This window comes from Heptranchias perlo, chromosome 22 (genome assembly GCF_035084215.1).
Source record: "Heptranchias perlo isolate sHepPer1 chromosome 22, sHepPer1.hap1, whole genome shotgun sequence".
Classification (NCBI taxonomy): domain Eukaryota; kingdom Metazoa; phylum Chordata; class Chondrichthyes; order Hexanchiformes; family Hexanchidae; genus Heptranchias; species Heptranchias perlo.
This window is the reverse complement of record NC_090346.1, coordinates 48,063,003-48,081,912: the sequence shown is the minus strand read 5'-3', so window position 1 is coordinate 48,081,912 and position 18,910 is coordinate 48,063,003. Positions and strand designations below refer to the sequence as shown.

The 18,910-nt window shown below is 41.1% G+C and overlaps 1 protein-coding gene across 1 annotated transcript; it reads left to right on the top strand.

Moving 5' to 3' along the window:
• The first annotated feature begins 710 nt into the window (after positions 1 to 710).
• On the top strand, positions 711 to 18,127 carry kdelr2b (KDEL endoplasmic reticulum protein retention receptor 2b). The gene is made up of 5 exons (XM_068003518.1): positions 711 to 916; positions 10,654 to 10,754; positions 11,489 to 11,647; positions 15,770 to 16,022; positions 17,148 to 18,127. Exons 1-5 carry the CDS (start codon positions 826 to 828, stop codon positions 17,180 to 17,182), a joined length of 639 nt encoding a protein of 212 aa, XP_067859619.1. The 5' UTR covers positions 711 to 825; the 3' UTR covers positions 17,183 to 18,127.
• Positions 18,128 to 18,910: the final 783 nt, after the last annotated feature.

Sequence of the window (18,910 nt, the reverse complement as noted above, 5' to 3'; positions counted from 1 at the left end):
TTAGGATCTGGAAATGAACTGCCCGAGGGGGTGATGGAGGCAGATTCAATCAAAAGGGAACTGGATAAGTACTTGAAAGAAAAAAATTTGCAGGGCTACGGGGAAAGGGCGGGGGAGTGGGACTAGCTAGATTACTCTCTTGCAGAGAGCCGGCACGGACTCGATGGGCCGAATGGCCTCCTTCCGTGCTGTAACTGTAACCCTTCCATGATTCTGAGTCATGATGTGGAGATGCCGGTGATGGACTGGGGTTGACAATTGTAAACAATTTTACAACACCAAGTTATAGTCCAGCAATTTTATTTTAAATTCACAAGCTTTCGGAGACTTCCTTCTTCCTCAGGTAAATGTTTACCCTTCATGATTTTGAATACCTCTATCAAATCTCCTCGCAACCATCTCTGTTTCAAGGAGAACTGTGCCTTTTCTTAATGAAACCTGAGGAAGGAGGAAGTCTCCGAAAGCTTGTGAATTTAAAATAAAATTGCTGGACTATAACTTGGTGTTGTAAAATTGTTTACAATGATTCTGAGTGACACCAGCCGGTTCACTGGCTACGTGTGGAACACTGGCCCTTTAAGGGATGGGCGGGGCTTTTCTCAGGGGGGGGTGGTGGGGTGGGCGCGATGACGTCACCACGTGTCCCACGATGCGCCGCGCGGCGAGGGCGGGGTTATTTTCTTGTTGGCCACGTCCCCGGGCCACGTCGCCGCCGCCGCCATTTTGTTTGACGGGGAAGGCGGAGCGCTCGAAGCTCGGGGTGTCGGACGGCTCGGGTTCGCTCTCACACAGGCGCTCGCTCGCTCACTCACTCACTCGCCCACCATGAACATCTTTCGCTTATCCGGTGACCTCTCGCATTTAGTGGCCATCATCATCCTGCTACTCAAGATATGGAAGACCAGGTCGTGTGCCGGTAGGTTCCGCGCTCGCACTATCCGTTGCTATGGAACGGAGGGAGGGTTTGGGAGCAGAGTGGGGGGTCGCGAGGCCCGGGAGCTGACGTGAGGGAGTTTTTATTATTTTAAATTAAATTAAACTTTATTTTTATATATATATATATATTAAAAGATTAAATGTAGAAAGACCGGGGTAGATTGTTTTTGGAGGGATGGGGCCTGGGGTACCCCGGCTGCACGGGTACCTGTGCGGAGCCCAGTGTTTCCCCTTCCCCCCCACTCTCCCCAGCTGTGTGCGCACAGCTGGAACCCGCGGGCCCCCCCCTTCCCTTCCCTTCCCGGCAGGTGAGCTGCCCTTTGAGTCTTGCCTGACAAGGACAGGGGTCAATTTACCCACTCACTCCCTGGCTGCCACATGACTACAGCAACAGCTCCCATTTGCTGTCTTTTTTTTTGCTGTCGCTGTGAATTATTGTAGCTGAATTTTATTTAGCAAGATACAATTTCTTTGCAAGTGGGAGTTAATTAAAAGTGCAGCTTGTCCAAGTTTGCAAGAGGATGTGCAGTCCCATTCTGACTGCCTATCCGATTCTTTCAGTCATGCAAAGAAAATTTAGCTCTGGTTTGTGCTTAGATAGTTCATGTTCAGCGATTGCTCGAAAGGCTTTTGTACTGTTTAATCCCGGTGTTTTATTGCTGCTCTCTCTCTCCATTGTGTGGCCATCCGTTTGCCTGTCCTTTTCTGACGTGGCAGCCGCTTGTAGGTGCGGTAAGCGAGCTGCATTCTCGATCTCCCACTCTGGGCAAAGGAAAAGATGTGTTAACATCGAGCGAGAGCTGTTAACTTTGTTTGCATGTTGGTCAACGTTTCGCATGGCAAGCCTTTGTGTTGGTTTGGATATTGTGCGACAATAAATGAAAGCTACAACGGAACTTTCTAAATCCTACTCTTTGTTTCTTCCCCCCGCCCCTTGATCAGCCCTGAAACGCATGCGTATAAATTACATCCGATTCGATACTGAGATTTTAACGTGTGTGGAGGCTTTTCAGTGATTGAACTTTCTGCCCTACCATGGAAAAAGTGAATTAACTTATGTCTGGAACATGACGATTTTGCTAAACTTTTCTTGGGTTTGGCTATGCACTTCTGCCATCGATGTCTTTATACAACACTACATTACTTTGTTATCCCTCAAGTTAGGACGGGGAATAAGCCAACAAGAGTGTTCTTGGACCTGATTATCTTCCAGCACGGTTTACTGGATAGTACTGTGTATAAACTGACGATTGATGTGTTTGTCTCCAAATCAAGATATTGAAAAATCCATGAATAGGTATTTGGTTGCTCTTGAGTATGCACACTTCCCCCTGGGGAGTGTACACTACTGAAGTGAAGAGAGCTTTGTTTGGGGCTCTAAGTGGGTGTATGAGTATTGCTGGAGTTTAACTAGCTAAAACTGCAACTGTCAGTGTAGTAAGCTTCTTGCTGCTTATTCAGCTAGGATGACCTTACCCATTATAGAGTATTGGCTTGCAGGATTATCTGCAGCTAAGTGGATGGAATCCCAGCCCTCCAGGTTCCATTAATGTGCCAGGCTGGCTGATCACCATTGACAGCACCATGGGAGTACAACAGACTTGCCTGGCTCAGGTATGGTCACTGAGTGTACTACAGAGGATTGATGTAATAAATTGAATAGCCAGGTGGTGAACGATAGAATACTAGAACCTGATCTTCAATTGCTTCCAAGCCTTTATTCAGAGATCCACATTACCCACTCCACACCCTAGATAAGCTCTCATATAAATGGATACAAAAGTCCCCAATTGATATGCACCACCTGAATACAATTAACACTAAATGATATAAATCATATGGATACAATTAACAATTGATTTTATTCCAATCTCTCAGATAGGCAAGTCAACTTGGAGCCAATTGAACCCTGAAGAGAACCTGCTTACCTTCTCTGCCCCCGCCCCCCCCCCCCTAAAACAGGTCCTGGACATTTGCTCTTCAAACATCTAACAAACACGGGATGTGTTGGTTATAACATGGTACTTGAGCTCAACAGCTTGCCACAGTGTAAGCGTATAGGTGACGTCTTCTAATGACAATGCAAACTTAATGGATCCTGGGGTACCCAAGCTTTTGTCTTGGGCCACATGCGTGTGTACTATGGAGCCTTGAGTCATATACAAAATTTAAATGCTTGTTCCCATTGATTTGCATCCATTTCATGTTATGGATACTAATTGATCTAGTTGTTCTGATTAGGATCACTAATGACAATAGAGCTAAAAGAAGCCCTTTCCAAACCACCAGGCCCACAAAAGACAAACCACCAGATAAAAATAAGTGCCAATTGGACAGAATTGCCTGGCTTCAAGGACAGATTCGGATAGATTGAGAGTTGCATGTGGCTCTAGGAGCTGCGTATTGAACTGTGGTTCTGCCAGTTTGAGTTTAAGCATCACGTGAATGTGGGTTTGCATACAGTAGCTTCATATTTTCCCCTTTGCTTATGTGATGCTGCACCTACTTTCAGCATGGCGAAAGGACCTATGTAGGATAGTTTACAATGGGTCACCATTCTTCGTCTTGCATGCCCACGTCCAGTGCAGTGTATCTGTCTTATGTTATCAACATTTTAATTTATGCCTTTGTTTGAGGGACTTAGGCAAAGAGATGTGTGCTAAGGCTTTCTCTCCCTAAGAGTTGCTGAGGAACAGATTGGAGTAGGCCAGTTGAGTCTGCCAACAGCACATCTGGAAAAAGCAGCATCACAATTTGAAGATACTCCCAGACCTAACTTTTACAATGTCACCCAACATATAATTGATCAAGGATGGGTGACATTGCAGAACCTTAACCCCATGTCACTTAATGTCAGAGTGTCCATTGGGTCCTTTAAGAACCCTTACTGAACTTGGCTAGTGTTTCCCTTGCATTTGGTGTGATGCAAGCTGACTTAAAGATACAATTGGGAGACTCGTTGTCAAATTCATGTAGGACTTTTGGGAAGAGGGTGGAGTAGCGTCCTGCTATGCAGAGTTACAGGTTTAAATGACTTGTAGCGTTAAACTAATAAGCAAATACTGAAGCTCAGGCATTTAACTTGCAGTTTGACAAGGTATGATGTCACTTGACCTAATGTGATTTATAAGGGTATGTTTAAGTGCCACCTTTCTCGTTGCTTTAGAACAGTTCCGGACCCAACTGTGGAACCCCACCCCTGGTTTCAGGCCCAAACTGCAGATCTGGGGCGGTAGTCTAAACACTCTTTTCTGCGGTATGAGTTCCAAAAGGCAAAGTTCAACAGGGCTAGGGAGGGAAAAAATATTCCCCAATTGGTTATGCCGTCTGAACATAATTTGCAAAATATTTTTAATTGAGATTTACGCGTGCTGGTTTGTGCACATGCATTGTTAAAGCTTATTGTCAGTAATGTGATTTGACCTGTACTGTTTCGTACCAACGTGCTAATAAGCCTAGTGACAATCTGACGGGAGTTTGTTCATCAAATTCGTGTGAAGTAAATAAGTAGCTGTGACAGTATGCTGGAGGGAACATTTTTCATGGCAATGGGTTTCGAGTAAGTTATGGGTGTGCTTTGTTACTTTGAACTGCTGTTGGACTTATCTGACTTCTGACAACTCTGCGGAATATTTAATGGGAGTTTACAGTACTCAACTGCTCGTGAACCACCTTTAACAAACACCTGTAGTCCTTCTTGCCATAAATATTAGTAGATTAACAGTCATGTCTTAAGTCTGTCATTAAACTTTCAAGTTGTCAGCTTTTGCTCAGTAGGTAGCACTCGCCTCTGTCGGAAAGTTGTGGGTTCAAGCCCCATTCCAGAGATCGGAGCACAATCTAGGCTCACAATTCAATACAGTACTGAGGGAGTGCTGCACTGTCGCTGTCATCTTTCGGATCGGATGTTAATGCCGAGGTCCCATCTGCCCCCTCAGGTGGATGTAAAAGATCCCATAGCAGTATTTTGAAGAAGAGCTGGGTGGTTCTCCCCGCTGTCTTGGCCAATATTTATTCCTCAACCAACATCAATAAAACAAATTATCTGGCCATTATCTCATTGCGATTTGTGGGACCTTGCTGTGTGCAAATTGAATGCCGTGTTTCTCTACATTTTAACGGTGACTACACTTCAAAAAGTACCTCATCGGCTTTGAAGCGCTTTAGGACATCCTGAGGTTGTGTATTGCACCATATAAATGCTATCTCTTTTGAGATCGGTAAAAGTGTCAGTTCCTGTGATTCCCTATTCTGAGATTTAGGTCTAGCTCCTGATTGAAACAGGACACTTAAATGCTGTTAATGATTCCCCTAGGAATATTTAGGCACTTGCACCTTTTCTGCAGTTGACATCGGTTTCCTGAGGGTAAATGTGTGGAGATGAAGTGTTGGCAGAATATGTTTTGAATTTAGCTCAATCTAATGAGGGGAAGAAATAACTTGCAAGGAAAACTTAATGAAAGCTGACTTTCTTCCCAAAAAGAATGCAAATGAGATGCATGAAAAAGTAATTGCAGTTACCTAAAGCATGGGTAAGTAAGCCAAAGAAGGATCCTTGTGACTCCATCTTAGTTTGTTCTTTTAAACATTTAAATCTTGCGCATGGATTGCAGAATGTGGAACCAAAGCATTGCAGCTTGTGTTCGCTTTTCCCAAGTAGGTATTTTATTCAACATATTTTCCATTCCCATCCCCCCGTTTTAAAAGAAAGTTTAGCATGGAGCATATTTTTTGTGAAATGGCTTGCAGCAGTCTGAGTGATGGTGGTTGTATTGTAAATCCTGTGCTAAAGTTGTAAAATGTAACTTTATTACAACTAGTTTCGCTTTCCATGTCTGGGGTTAGTTATTTCAATGTAGTTTTGTACTAAAGAAGTTGAGATGTCTACTCCAGTTCTGGAAGCTAGCCAGATGAGCATTCTTTCTCTCCTAAATATTTTGGACATTAAACACTAAAATACAGTCAGAGAGCTCGTCTGACCCAGTGTACAGGGCTGTAGTACTAAGCCATTCAGTCCAGGTGTTCCCACGTTGATTCCATGGTCTTTGCTGAGTTAATTGATTTCAGCAGGGGCTGTATCTTAGCCATGGTCTAATCCTCTGCATTGCCACCCCCTTCCCAAAAAAACCAGGGGTCGCTGTCCAGTGATTCTGGTTGAAGTGGGGTGGGGGGGCCGTGGTTGAGAGTACAGGATCAGCCTAGTCCATTAGGTCTGGCAGGAAGGGGTGAACACATTTTTGTGTTGTCAAAATCAAATGTTTGCACCTCTCTTTAAAAAGTAGTGAAATCAACCTAGTTTCAAAATGTCCAAAGCAATTGTTGCAAGTTATCATATCTATCCAGGATTTAATTAAATATACACTGCAGAAAAGCTTATGAAATGACCCGTGACATTTGTGCCTAGTTTTATGAAATGACACAAAGCAGTCATTGTCTTGTTTCACCATTGTAGCTTTCAAATCATACAGGTTTCCAACTACATACAGTGATCGTTACTTGTAAAATGCAAGTGTTGAGCATTGCAGTGCAATCTATTGCTCTGAAATAAGAAGCCAATCTTTTCATTAAAAATTCAGTTGTCTTCAATGTTTAAACCTTTCTGGGAGTTAGCAAATATGCCCGCTGCAGATTTCATTTTGAGGACATTTATTTTCCAGACAGCTGCTGTTACACTGTGATTTTCAAATAGGCTGTACATTCAATTCTACTTCCTCAAGTGAAGTTCTAATAGTCTTGAATTCTGTTTAAACGTGCATCATGCAAATACTTTTTTTTTAAAAAAAAGCTTGTGTTGTCACTAATGCACGTGTGAATTTTTTTGTATTGTCTACTTGGTATAGTCAAACGCCCAGCAGGATGACTGTAGATTCTGTCCTTTCAAGACTAGGTGTGTCTCTGCAAGCTGACCAATGCTAGATGTTTACAGGCCCATCACATTTTTGAACATCTATATTTCTATTATGTGAAGCTTAGCATTGTTTTCTAGGCTATATTTTTCACTGCCTTGGGTTGTATTTATTTTTTCCTTGTATCGCTTGCTTAAACATCAGTAGCCATGATGTGGAGATGCCGGTGATGGACTGGGGTTGACAAATGTAAGGAATCTTACAACACCAGGTTATAGTCCAACTGTTTTTCAAATAAAACAGTTGGACTATAACCTGGTGTTGTAAGATTCCTTACATTAAACATCAGTAGTACTTGTCAAACTAGGTTAGTAAGCAGGCCTAAATACTGTTCGGCACAGAAATTGAATTCACCTTGAATTCCACTTGATTTTCTTATCTGCCCACCAGTAACTGCACGCGGTTCAACTGAAGGATTGGGCGGGGGTTTGATAATGGAGAACTCCATTAGAAGTGGTACAAGGTGTTTGGATGGATTCTAGAGCAGAGGCAGCAATCTGAGAATCTGTGCATTTGCAGTTTAAAAAGTCACAATCATGAATAATTTTCTGACAGTGGTCTTTCAATGATGTGGAAGGGCCATACAGGCCACCAGTGCAAACCCAACTATTGCACTACGTGGGCAGGCAGAGGGGTCAGCTCCCCTGTGGCCAGAAAAAGTAATAGCCACTTATATTTGCTCCTGACAACGATGCTGCCGCCTAAGGAGGTGATAGCCAGTAACAGAACTAAGCTATAAAGAGAACATTGCTATTTTCCCTGATAAGTGCAATGCCCAGTGTGGAACTGAGCCATCTAGATCAGAAGGGCCTACAGTCTGTGCTGACTTAGTTCAATCTCAGCTGGAGTGCTACAAATGGCCTCAGCAGCTGTGGGCAAAAGGAAAAAACCCAGCCAGTGTTCCTGCTCCTGATTGCTATTCAGTTTCTGCATTTGGATGTCTGAGGGCAAGATTGGGCTTGGCTATAGTTCCCCTGCTGATGCTTATTTTCCTGGGCTTGTGCATAAAGACTAGTTGACTGACCAAGATATTCGAAAGCAGCTGGTGTCTGGAACTATATGCTAGCAGGATTCGGTGTCTTTGGGAGGGTGGGGTGTGGGAAAGGAAAATGGGGGCACTTGACACCTGCATTAAATCCTAACCCACTTTGAGCTGTCATTAAGAGGGGAGTGGGGACTTTTATTTTAAACTCACAATATAATCTTTCACCTTTTGAGGCACCAGCAAGAAATATAAATTTGATAAATACTGGGGACTTATGCCATGGTCATTCTGCAGCTTACAGGCATTGACTGTTTCCTCAAATGGAAATTGGGAAAATGTTCTCTCCGAGCCCCTCCTTATGTCTGACCTGTTAAGTGAATGGGAAACAAAAATCACTCCAGTAACACGATTGTGCTGGTCAAAAGCCCATTCTTGCAGTATGACAGTTATAAAAGCAGTTTTATTAACTCTTCAGTAAAAGCCTGATAATTAGGAAAGTATTGGTAATATGGGGTGCTCAAAGGAAGTAACTCGGAGTGAGTTTGCTCCACTCTGGTCTTCTGTGTTGGGGTCTGAGTTGAGTATGCTTGCTGTGTGATTGCTAATTTCCTGATTATCCTGATTTGGGGGGGCGGGGATATAGTGTTTCTACATTCCCACCAGTTTACAATACTTTTTGTCTACCAAGTGAATTTGAAATTCCAATTACTGTAAACTGAAGTTGTATGCCCTGTGGGGTTGCTAAGCAGTGCGGATACCATTGAGGTGATGCCAGCAGTGTCTGATCTCACCTTGTACTTGCTGCTTGATGGGTATGCACAGCTAACTAATAATTATAGTCTTAGTGGCTTAGTTTTAATGCAAACCATTGGTAACTTACTAGTTATTCAAGCTTCAGCAATATCCTTGGGCATCAATATAAATGGGATCAAATCATAATCTTTGTGAGAAGTTCTACCCATTGGTATAAATAGACAAATACATGTAAAATACAGAGAAATACACTTGTGAAGAATAAAACCTCAGTAGTGAGTGATTCTGAGCACAACTTTATACCAGTGAGCAAATGCTCCTGAAACAGAATTTTATTTAAAGCTTTGAGTTTGGTTAATCTGGGAGAAGTAACTTCAGTTTTTTTTGTTGTGCATTGGTCTACAGTATGTTCAAATTTGTTATTTTTGTAGTGTTCTTTTCATTGTCTATGCCATATTTATCTCTAAATCTCTTGTACTCTGAACTGCATTCTATTACAGAATGATTGATTTATTTTTGCTTGCAGGGTTTGCCAAGGTCTGTATCTCTGCTCCTGGCTTAATACAAACAAGTCACATCAATGCCTTTTGAACTGCAGTAGGCAGAATTTTGTGTGCGTGTGCATGGCCTGTTCCCAGACTGCCACCAATCCCCCTGTATCTGGCTGCAAGGAGACCTCAATCTGCCCGGGCATGACTTCCCCCTCTGACTCATAGCTTGGGACCTTAGCCAAGCGGTATTTCAACCTGCTACTTGGCACCGAGCATCAGTGTTGCATGACAGTCCACCTCTGGCATTTTAATGTTTTGGATAACCCCATGATCAGTCTAAAAATGGATTGTCTTCCCTATCAAATTTTCCTTTTGGGGGTGAAAAAAATGATCACTGCTTTTAGGTACATTTTTGGATTTTTGTCAGTTTTTTAAATTTCTCTCCTGATGGTGCTAGGTACGTTTCCATAGATTAGACGGGTGTCAGATGAAATTCAAAGTAGAGAAATGCAAAGTGCTTCACATGGGGATAAAAATCCAGGAAGGGACAATTACTTAAATTGAAAGAAAATAACGTGAATGGAAAGTGAAAAAGATCGCAACAACGTGCAGTGATAGTGAGTAAAGCAAACCCGATGCTAGGATATACTAAACGGTCAATATTGAGCTGAGGTAATTAATCACTTTGTAAATCATTGGTGTGACTGCACTTAGGCTAGAGTGTGTGGTTCTGGTCGGTGCAGTACAAAAGGGATATTGGAGAGTAACCAGAATGATTGAGGGGATGGAGGGATTGGATTGAGGAATAATCGTGTTCTCACTGGAAAAGAGAAGGTTTGAAAGGTCATATGATTGCTGTTTTTAGGATTCTAAAGCGACTAGATAATGATCTGACTAGCTATTTCACCTTGTCCAGAACAGTAGAACCAGAGGACATGGCCTGCTCTTGAATAGAGGTAAATTCAAAACTAATCTGCGGAAACATTATAAAAGTGAGCGAGTGGTAAATTTATGGAACAGGCTCCCTATGGCGACGGTGGAAGCAGATAATAATTGATTCGCTCAATTAAGTAGATTTTTCAGAAAATACTATTTTGGGATACAGTATGAGAGTAATTTGAGACATGACCTGTGGTAAGTGTTGCATGCTTGGGAAGAATAGGTGACTTTGGACCCGTGGTTCCCAAAGCTTTCCACCACCAGGGCTTTCATCGCCTCATGTCTGGGTCTGTTGTAGACTAATAGAGATTGATTGGTCAACTACTCCATTATTATTGTACGTTGCAACTACTGTGGTGATAGGTGAACTAGATAGACTGTGGTCTTTTCGTCTAGCAATTCCCATGTTTCTATGTTCCCAGTATTCAGTGTAATAGGACATTTTGGATAGTAGGAATCCCTATTTATGCAAAGTTGCGATCCTGAGAAAGCAGCCCTTCTCAAAAAGCATTTAATAATCTATGCATACATTTACTGTGTTTCAGTTGTTTTGTCAAGATGTAATTCGTTGAAAAAGTTGCCATTTGGAAATTTTTTGGAGAGCTATTTTGGGTCCAGTTTTAAGTTGATGTTTTTTCCTTAGGTATTTCTGGGAAGAGTCAGATTCTGTTTGCATTGGTCTTTGTCACTCGATACCTGGATCTGTTCACGATTTTCATCTCTCTCTACAACAGTTGCATGAAGGTAAGTTTGTTAAGGGACTGGAACATATGGTTCAAATATCTCCAGGAGCATAATATGTGGAATTACCCCTCTACAATGTTGTACAGCGGAGCTTTGTACACAGGTTTTCCTTTTTTTCTTTCCCTCCCCATGGACAGTATACACTTTGTGTCCTAATTTGGGTGTTCATCCTCGGGCCACACACAACCCCTGAGCCCAGGAAACCTAGTCCTATTTGTGCTTGTATTATATGCTGTTTTTTTCCCTGTTCAAATTTTGTGAGCCTGGCGTTTTGAAGGGTTTTTTTTAAGAGCTGTTATCTGATTGGATAAATCTTAAACTAGGCGTGTTGGTGTTAGCAGCTTGATATTTATGTAAATTAATAAGACCATGGATTTAATCTTTGTGGTCCCAAGATTCCATAGTATTTACCTGTTTGTAGCTCATAGACAAAAGCTTAGATATCCCTGTCCTAACTGATCTTAAATTTGTAACAAAACTAAATTGAAATGTAAGTTGGAATGAACTGAACATATTGCTGCAGAAACAACTGTATTGAATTTGGTTTTATGATGTCAGTGTGGTCAGACTGCACTTTCTGAATTATTTTTTTTTAAAAAATTTAGAACAGCTTCTATACATTTAACAAACTATTGCAATCACTTTAAACTTGCTGTTGACCAGTATTTTTGTGTTACTATTAATCCATTGTTGGTATTGAACTGTGGTTTATTTTGTGTTTCTATTTTAAACAGATTATCTACGTTGTCTGTGCCATTGCCACAGTGTACATGACCTACTTTAAGTTTAAGGCCACCTATGATGGAAACCATGACACGTTCCGTGTGGAATTTCTGGTTGTCCCTGTGGGTGGATTGGCTTTCCTGGTCAATCATGACTTCTCTCCGATGGAGGTAAATTCTTTTTAACTTGAATTCAGGTGATTTCTAAGCTGTTTCTGAAAACACTTTTGCTAACTTCTGTTTTTCATCTAAAATCAATTGAATTGAGGCGGTTATGATTGTCCCTTGTTTTCTGTTCCAATTGTCTCCACATTTCTATCCCAACTGAGGAGATGGATTGGAAGATTCTGTCATGGTATTCTATAGCATGAGCCTTGGAAAACATGTAACAGCTCAGAGGAAATAAGAATTTTTATTTTCCACCTCTGCTTGGCATTGTCCTATGATGACACCCTGCCACCATAGTGAGATGTAGAGGAACTAGTGTTGCTCTTAAAAAGTTACCACCCCTTAAGACACCAACTAATAGCTGGCACTAGTGTGCTGATTTAAGTCTGTTTGCGTGGGTCCTCTGTCCTAACGTTTGATTAAGTGTTTGGTGCACACCGCAAGAAGGAAAGGACAGTAATGTCCTTTCGGAAAGGAAACCAGCTGTCCTTGTCTCGTCTATACGTGACTCCAGTCCCACACTGACGTGGCTGACTCTTAACTGCCCTCTGAAATGACCTAGCAAGCTATCTGTTGTACCAAACCCCTACAAAAAAAAGGCCCACCACCACCTATTCAGGGGTAATTAGGGATGGGCAATAAATGCTGGTCTTGCCAGTGACACCCACATCCCGAGAATGAATTTTAAAAAATCAAATTGGAGATAAAAGGTTAAAAATTCACACATTCTAGCTTTTTATTGTAAAAGTTTGACAATTGTCTGCATATTTGTAATGTTCTTCCAGCATGCTCTCATTTAACCAATAAATTATCAATTGGCTGTTAACATTTTTGTATGGATTTTCCACTCTAACTTTTGAACCCAGTAATTTTGAGTTATATGCAATCAATTTAATTTGTTCTCTGAATGTGACACTAGCAAGGCAATCGCTAGTTGCCCTGAACTGAGTGACTTGCTAGGCTACTTCAGAAGGCATTAAGAATCCACCAGGTAACATGGGCCTGGAGGGCAGGTGGAGGTAGCAGCTTCCTTTCCCCAAAGGAACCCAGTTGGGTTTTTAAAGCAACTTTTTGGTGCCAGCTCACAAATTACCAATTTCACAACTTATCATGGTGGGATTTTAACTTGTGTCCTCTGGACTGCTAGTTCAGTACCATAACTACTGTACGCTCCTGGTGTCCAGTTACAGATGTCTGATTTCAGAAGTCTACTCTTCAGAATACAATTCTCACCGTTTTAATGCATTTTTTTTGTGCTCAGTCACTTTATGCCCCCACTACAAAAATGTTATAAAAATGAAGCAATTTCCCCAGTAAAAGCCATAGCTGTAGAGTTTCAGTAAAACCCTGGGAGAAATTTTTGACAGAAATGGGATTTAATATTTTTTGACCATAGGGTCTTCCTAATACACGGCATAGGTCACGTGATGCGCTATGTTGGAGTACAAGCCTGATGGTGTATAGATTGTTTTATTGCTATTCAAATATTGCCTGGTCAAAAAAAATGACTTCAAATTGAACCAACTTTAGAAGGGTCACAGCCTGCCAACTTCATTAAAATAATTCTATTTCAGATGTTAAAAAAACAAGTACGAGACAAATATTAAGTGGCTGAGGAGGGGACATACTTTATTGGGCACATTCCTGTCAGTTACTACATGAAAGAAAGCCGTTCTAACTGCTTCATTTGCTGGGGAAATAGAACACACATTTGATTGTGTTTGGGATTAACGATTGTGTTTGGGATTAACGGTTGTGTAAAAAGCACGTGACTGTGACAGAAATTTGTTTTCATCTGACTAAGTATCCGCTTTATCCACTGTTTGATCATGTTCAAAGAGATGCAGGGTTTTTTTTGTGTGTGGTGACATCCTCTCTCCCGAATCTTTGATAAATTTCCACAGATTCTGCACTCTTTACCTTGCGCGCAGCCAAAACATTAAAGTCCAACAACCAGTGAAGACCTAAAACACTTGCGAAACCAGTTGCCCTGTTTATGTTCTTGTCCATAATAATTACGTGGCAGAATCCAGAGAGACTGCCTAGAGAAAAATGAGATTTCTCCAAGTCTTTTATTAAAACATATATTAGGATTTGATTGTCACTTCTTTTGAACTGAAACTTGAGTACATTGAGGGGAAAACATGCTTATGTAGTTGTTAGATTCCAGCATTGTATTGTGCATTTTATGGGCTAGATGCAACTCACTGAATTTTTTTTATGTAAAGAATTTTCCCCCTATAAACACTCACTTGCAATGAGTATTGGGTGTGTAATCATTCTGTTCTCCCATTTCACCTCAATTGTACTTGTTTACCAGGAGATTGAAAACAATTGCCAGCACATCCCATCTGGCACACATTAAGCGCATTATTACATAATTTTACTTCTCATTAAACCAACTCAAAGTAAGAATCTGTTCACCGATGCTACAGTTAAATGGTTCAGAAGAGAAAGTGGGGTTGGGTTCGTGATGTTGCTTTGGAGGATTGTTTAGTCCATACTGTAGTTGTTACTTGGTGTGGGGGTGGGGGGGTTCTGAGAACATGCAACTCAAGGGGTCGTGCACTGGAGAACATTATTTGGGTTTATTCACCTGACCGTATGGACTTTGTCTAATGGAGATGCGCTAACAATGGTGGAGGTGGAATGGGAAAATAGCAGCAAATGCTGGAAATATTGGAAATAAAAAGAAAATGCATGAGATACAGAGTCTGTCAGCATCTGTGTAGAGGAAATATAGGTTAACACCCCCTCATAACCGGAAGAAAGGTCTACATCTAAAATATTAACACATTTGTGCGCAGATGCTAGCAGACCCATTGTGCGCTTCCAGCATTTCTTTGGGGATTGGGAGGGAAGATTTTACTCTGTGCCCTAGACGTAGGGGGAATGGTGAAGCTGTTCTTTATAAGTGTTTATCATTTCGATACGGCCATGGAGGAAATCTTTGCCCAGACTTTAAATGCTGGAAATCTTAAAATAAAAAAGGGGAAATTGTTGAAAAGCAAAATTGGAAATATTCGTCCTCTGTTAATAAAATTATTTTAAGAAAATTCTATATGGATTGTCTTTTTAAAAATACTTGGTTGGCGAGATCAATCCTCAAGTCAAATTACTTGTAATATATTTCATTTTTTGCATTATATTAAAATATATTTTCAGCGTCATTCTGTAGTTGTCCTGCTGGGAACAGGGCTGTCTAATTAATGGACAAACGAGTTGGATACTGATTTTTTTAAATTGCTAACAGCAAGTGAACATGTCAATATTATAAGTGATGCACATACTATAGTGAAAGTTAACGGCAGAATGACCTCATAAATAAGTTACTGTTCTCAGGGCCTGTATCACACTGTCCTTCCTTAACTACACATATCAGCATAAAACAAAAATGTAGCAAACGTGAAACGATGCAGTTCAGATCTAAAACATCCCTTCAAAGGGAGGGAGGAAAAGCATGATTTAAACTCTAGGGTGGATTGGCAGATTTATCACCCGCACGAAGCAAAACAAACAGCTCCATTACCTGAAGCCTCGCTGGGATGCTTATTTGTGCTCCACCCACCTTGCTTTTTATACCAGGGACAAATATCAGATTTTCTCCATTGCACGTGGCCCAATGTACGCTTGAATGAAAAATACCGTACGGTGCCGACAGACAGCAACCATGTTTGTAATCCAACATGGCCTCCGGAAGTTGCCGAGTGACGTTATTAGGAACGCTCCATTGCCATCCTGCTTTAATATTTTTTGTGCAAAATTCTAGTTTTTAACCTGCTGTTGAGCTACTCTCCAATTGAAGTGCGGATGCAGTGAGACTGCAATAGTGATTGGGATGGTGACTGGTTGCAGTATGAGATTTTTGGCAGGGGGATGGGGACTTGTTGGCAGAATTTAACGGAATTCTGTGCATTGCAGGGTGGAACGTTTAGAACAGAGACTATACTTATTAAGTATAAGCTTAGTACTGCATTCTAAGTTTTTAATACTGGAATGTGCAACGTGAAGTTGGATTAAGTCAAAGCATTGGATGACAAAAGTGTACAACTTTGTTCACTGGAAAACAAATTGTAACCTGATTATGGTTAAAAGCAAAAATCTGATCGCAACCCTCTCTTCCAGATCCTGTGGACGTTCTCGATTTACTTGGAGTCAGTTGCAATCCTGCCCCAGCTCTTCATGATCAGTAAGACAGGTGAAGCAGAGACCATCACGACTCATTACCTCTTCTTTCTTGGCTTGTATCGTGCCCTGTACCTTGTCAACTGGATCTGGCGCTATTACTTCGAGGGTTTCTTTGACCTCATTGCTATTGTAGCTGGCGTGGTTCAGACTATTCTCTACTGCGACTTTTTCTATTTGTACGTCACAAAAGGTGAGGAATTGAAGGTTTGCAATTTATTTTTGCATTTGATACAGAGCAGAAACTTGACTCTAAATGTTTGAAGAAAATAGAGTTTGGAAGCAGCAGTGATGTACTTGTGTGAGAGGGTGATAAAAGGGTAGAAAACCCCTTGATGTACATTTCTTGTGGTTTACAACTGTGTATCCACAGTGACCTCTTTTCTCCCCCCCCCCCCCCCCCCCTCCCCCCACCACCCCGAGCAATTCAAACTCGCAGACTCCTCTTAATAGTAATCCATTCACAATTATCTACAAAAAGCAGTCTTGAGACATCAAGAATTACAAGAGATGTCTGAGCAAAAATGCACCAAGTAATTGTTTTACAAATTTGGTACAATGAAAGCACTATTAACATTTCCTTTTTCAATTATGCAGAACCACATTAACCAAAAAACTGAGATTGCAGCCAAATGGGTGTGTGTTTTTAGGGCGGTGTGTGAGAAACAATAGATTGCACTGTTGCCAATGTGTAATTTTATTTATCCCTAGAGTTTTGGGCTGGGGTTTAAAAAGTTTCTTCAATGTTGCATGTTGTGACAAATGTTAATTACACTGGATTGATGTGCTGGTAAAGGGAGAGTGAAATGTATAAACTAAATTTAGTCATACTATATGTGCACTCTCAGCTGAGTCAGAAGCTGTTTCAAGTCCCACTCCAGGACTTGAACGGTTAACCTAGGCTGACATTCCAGGGCAACGCTGAGGAAGTCTTGCATTGTCAGAAGTGGCATCATTCAGATGAGCGGTTAAACCAAGGGTTGGTTTGGTGATGGTTCAGGCTGATGTTAGAGAACCCATAGCACTGTTCAAACGAGGGAGTTCTCCTCGTGCCCTGGTCACTCCTTCCTCCCTCAACCAACACCATCAAAAAAACAATCAACTGGTCATGTCATTGTGCGATTTTGCCGAGTGCTTTGTCGTTGCCCTTGTATAAGTTATTCCACATTGAAGTCATTCATTTCATGTGAAGTAGTTTGGGATATTTGAGGTGCTATATAAGTGCACGGTTGTGTTTTTTTAACAAATGCCTCTATATTAAGAAACTTTCTATTGGGCCTTCTAATGACTTTTTTCTCTCCAAATGTTGTTCCTTTAGTTCTCAAAGGAAAGAAGCTGAGTTTACCAGCTTAAGTGCCAAAGATCATCTGAACGTCTGTCGTTGGTCATTTCCAGACAGAGGAAGCATTACCACACAGAAAACTTACCAAGAGTGTAAGATGCCCGAGACAGAGAGCAAGGGAACACACTAAGAATTGCATTTAAACTTAATGTCAACAGCTGTTCTGTAGTATAATGGACCACAAACATCCATTTTCTGTTTTATGCATCTTGCCTTACCTTTTTATTACAATGTAAAAATATTTTCTACAAAGAAATATATACTGAAAGGATGAATTACTTGCAGTGGTTTAAAAAAAAACTTGGAAGCTTAGATTGGAAATGAAAGTTGATCTGTTTACAAGGATTAAGTGCAAATTGTTCAATTTTTCTGAAAATGACTGACCCAGTTAATTTACTTAATAACACGATATCTGACGGACAAAACTGGTCTGTATTTTTTCAACCACTTGCTGTATTTATTTGAATTTGCCAAATTTTTAGAACCTAATTCATTCTCTTCCTCCCCCCCCCCCACACCCCCAAATCAAAACACTAGAATTGTCTTGAGGCTTATGTGATGAAATATGCCTTGTCATTTGGTTGACGGGGTTTCCTTTATTCAGTCAGTGGTTAAACCACCTTCAGATGGAATGCATGTGTTCTGTCCTTTGATATATGTTCATGTGAACATAGAACATGAAGAATAAAGATCACAGAAACCTAACTACATTAGATGTGCATATTACTGACTGAAAAGTGGTTTGGGCAGTGTAATGTTAAGTATTCAAGGGACCATATGACTTCAAGTTTAATCTTGGGATTTTTTTTGTTGAACAAATCACTTTCGGAATCGTTGGCCTCGGCTACCACTCTTATTCTTTTGAAACATTAGGAGGTTATCTTGTTTTTTTTTTACCGAGCTGTTGCATGATATCTTGTGATACTGCCCCAAATAAACATTTTATGGAAAACGTTTGCTTGTGTTCTAAGCATGTCACTTGTGTGCTTTTCATAATGTATTTTTCATAGCAAGGTGCTACTAGAAAATGTTTACTTTGAATAAGCAGTGGTTTTCAAACAGTAGCTGCAAGTATTGGGGAGTCCCTTCACATATTGACTGGAGAATGTTCCTGACCTTGTGCCCACCCTACCCTCAAAGACTGTTAAATACCCAAAGGAAAGCGGTGCTAACATTGCAGAAAAGCTTAATATACAGCGATAGAAATGGTATGTTAGTACGCCAATAAAATACTGAAATCTAATGACTGTGGATGTGCAAGGTCCAGGGATCCCAGTTTGAAAACCTGTGTTCTTGATCTGGCTGGGGAGTCTAGGACTGGGGGACATAGCCTAAATTGGAACCAGGACTTTCAGGAGTGAAGTTAGGCAACACTTCTACATGCAAAGGGTGGTGTAAGTTTGGAACTCTCTTCTGCAAATGGCAATTGATGCTAGCTCAATTGTTAATTTTAAATCTGAGTGATAGATTTTTGTTAACAGGTATTAAGGGATATGGGGCTACGGCGGGTATTGTAAGTTAGGTTACAGATCAGTCGTTATTGAATGGCGGAACTGGCTCGAAGGGCTAAATGGTCTTCTCCTGTTCCTATGTTTGTATCACTTGACCATCTTCTGGCTTCTGGACGAGTGAGTTAACTTTCTCGTTCTCCTTCCTTTGTGCCAATTTTAGGACTTGCTCTGTATTTGTCCATTTTGGAGCTTACCTGATCTAGGCCAGCTACATTTCTAGTATGACCT